Raw genomic sequence first — 1,917 nt, 5'->3', positions numbered from 1 at the left:
CCTGACCTTAGGTAATCTGCCCGCCTTGGCCTCCCAAGGTGCTGGAATTACAGGCATGAGCCACTGTGCCCAGCCTACTTTTATTAATTTTTAATTATACAAAATGCCAATATATTCTCCTCATTTAAAACATGTGTCCCTTTGTCTACTCTCTGGCCCCAGGTCTCTCCCAGGAGAACTAACTGCCACAGCCAATCTGATGTCTATGTCCCCGAGATCTTTTCTATCATTTATACACATATTTATACTTAAATACCTATGTTTGCTGTTTTGCATTTTTTTTTCACTCAACAATAGGCCTTGATGATCTGTCCACAACGGCCCACACAGATCCAATGCATTGTTTTACACTTTTAAATTAAAAAAAATAAATAAGTGAAGCTAATTTTATAAGGTCAGGGTAGAAAACACGCTGGCAATAGCTGGCCCCTGGCTCCCTTGGGGACAGCCTGGAATACCTGGCCAGCTGCCCTCTCTGTAGGCTCTCACCACCTCTGGTAAGGCTCTTACGATTTCTCCTCCTTGCACTCACCCAGAAAGCTTGTGTCCAGTAGCTGAAGCCTGGCCACATCCCAGGCCCACTTGATACCAATGTTGGGTAAGCTGAGGTCCACTTTCCCATTGCTATGGGGTTGAAGCCGGAGAAATGTTCTCAAGTTCAAGGCTACAGCCAGTGCTACCTGTAGAATAAAGGACAAAAGCCATAAGCCTGAGGGTGAGTGGCAAAGGAGCCAGGGCCCACATGCTAACAAGAGAGCAAACATGAGCACAGAGGCCACTCCCAGCCATGCCCTTGCCAGACACTGCTAATCAACTTTGGCACGCTCTCCCACTAAGCCTGGGGACAGCCACCATCGATAACTAAAAGTTAACATCCACTTTGCCTTCTTCCTGAAAAATTTCACAGGTTCTCAACACCAAGGAATCACTTCCCCATAATCACCATGTTATCAATGAGAAATATAAGAACATAAAGAATAGCAGTGAGAGGCCAGGTGTGGTGGCTCACATCTGTAATCCCAGCACTTTGGGAGGCCAAAGCAGGAGGATCACTTGAGCCCAGGAGTTTGAGACCAGCCTGGTGTCAAACCATGTCTTTACAAAAAAAATAAAAGAAAAAATTAGTGTGGTGTGGTGGTACACACCTGTGGTCCCAGCTACTCGGGAGGCTGAGGTTGGAGTCTGCAGTAAGCCGTGATCGCAAGATTGCGCTCCAGCGACAGAGCAAGACTCTGTCTCAGGGGAAAAAAAAAAAAAAAGCAGAGTGCAGCAGGAGTAGAACCTAAGACAGACTTAGGTTCACACCAAGCTCTACCAAGGTATATAGGACTTGGATCAAGTTACCACTTCTCTCCTAAGCCTCGGTTTGCACATTTGTAAAACAGGATAATAAAAGGGTATGCCTTGGGGGTAAGGGTAAAATGAGGTAATGGATGTTTCCGACTCCTTTGCTAGATTATCCTTCCAACTTCTCCATGTCTTAGTGCCCCGGAGCTCAGTTCTCAAACCTCTTCCTTCTGCATCAAAGCTCACTCCTAGGTGATCTCATTCCACTCATAGGGCTTCATATACCATCTTTTTGCTATCATACCGAGTGAGGCCTGAGAATCCCTTCAGTGGGCATAAGATACCTTTTCCTTGCCTGGCTGGGGAGAAACTGACATCTCTGATCTGCTCCCAAGCTGTGCTTCAGGTGTCCTGCAAAATTAGTATCAGGGAGAAGGGGTACCCAATCCTTAAAGGCCCTAACGGCTTTGTACCTTGCCATGTACCACGGCATGTTCTCCATGAAGGATGACTTTCCCCGGAGCAGACACCAGTAGGACTTCTGACAACATGGCTCCTGGGAATCCTAAAAGGGAAAGCCAGTGAGAAGAGCAAAGATCTCCAGATGTCAGAACCATCAGGAAGAGATCT

General features: G+C 46.6%; 1 protein-coding gene across 2 annotated transcripts in view; it reads right to left on the bottom strand.

The window, feature by feature from the left end:
• The window catches only part of MVK (mevalonate kinase), a 29,427-nt gene that overhangs the window by 25,514 nt on the left and 1,996 nt on the right, over window positions 1–1,917 (bottom strand). Inside the window, exons 2-3 of one of the 2 annotated variants that reach the window (XM_011997837.1) lie at window positions 1,761–1,852; window positions 533–680 (exon numbers count right to left, since the gene is read on the bottom strand). In XM_011997837.1, the coding sequence (XP_011853227.1) occupies window positions 533–680; window positions 1,761–1,852 (240 nt within the window). Of the gene's footprint in view, window positions 1–532; window positions 681–1,760; window positions 1,854–1,917 lie in introns of those variants that run through there. The other variant, XM_011997838.1, reaches the window with a different exon arrangement.

Source organism: Mandrillus leucophaeus, unplaced genomic scaffold (assembly GCF_000951045.1).
Source record: "Mandrillus leucophaeus isolate KB7577 unplaced genomic scaffold, Mleu.le_1.0 Scaffold55, whole genome shotgun sequence".
NCBI lineage: Eukaryota > Metazoa > Chordata > Mammalia > Primates > Cercopithecidae > Mandrillus > Mandrillus leucophaeus.
The sequence above is the reverse complement of the archived record's forward strand: the minus strand, read 5'-3'. Positions and strand labels throughout refer to the sequence as shown.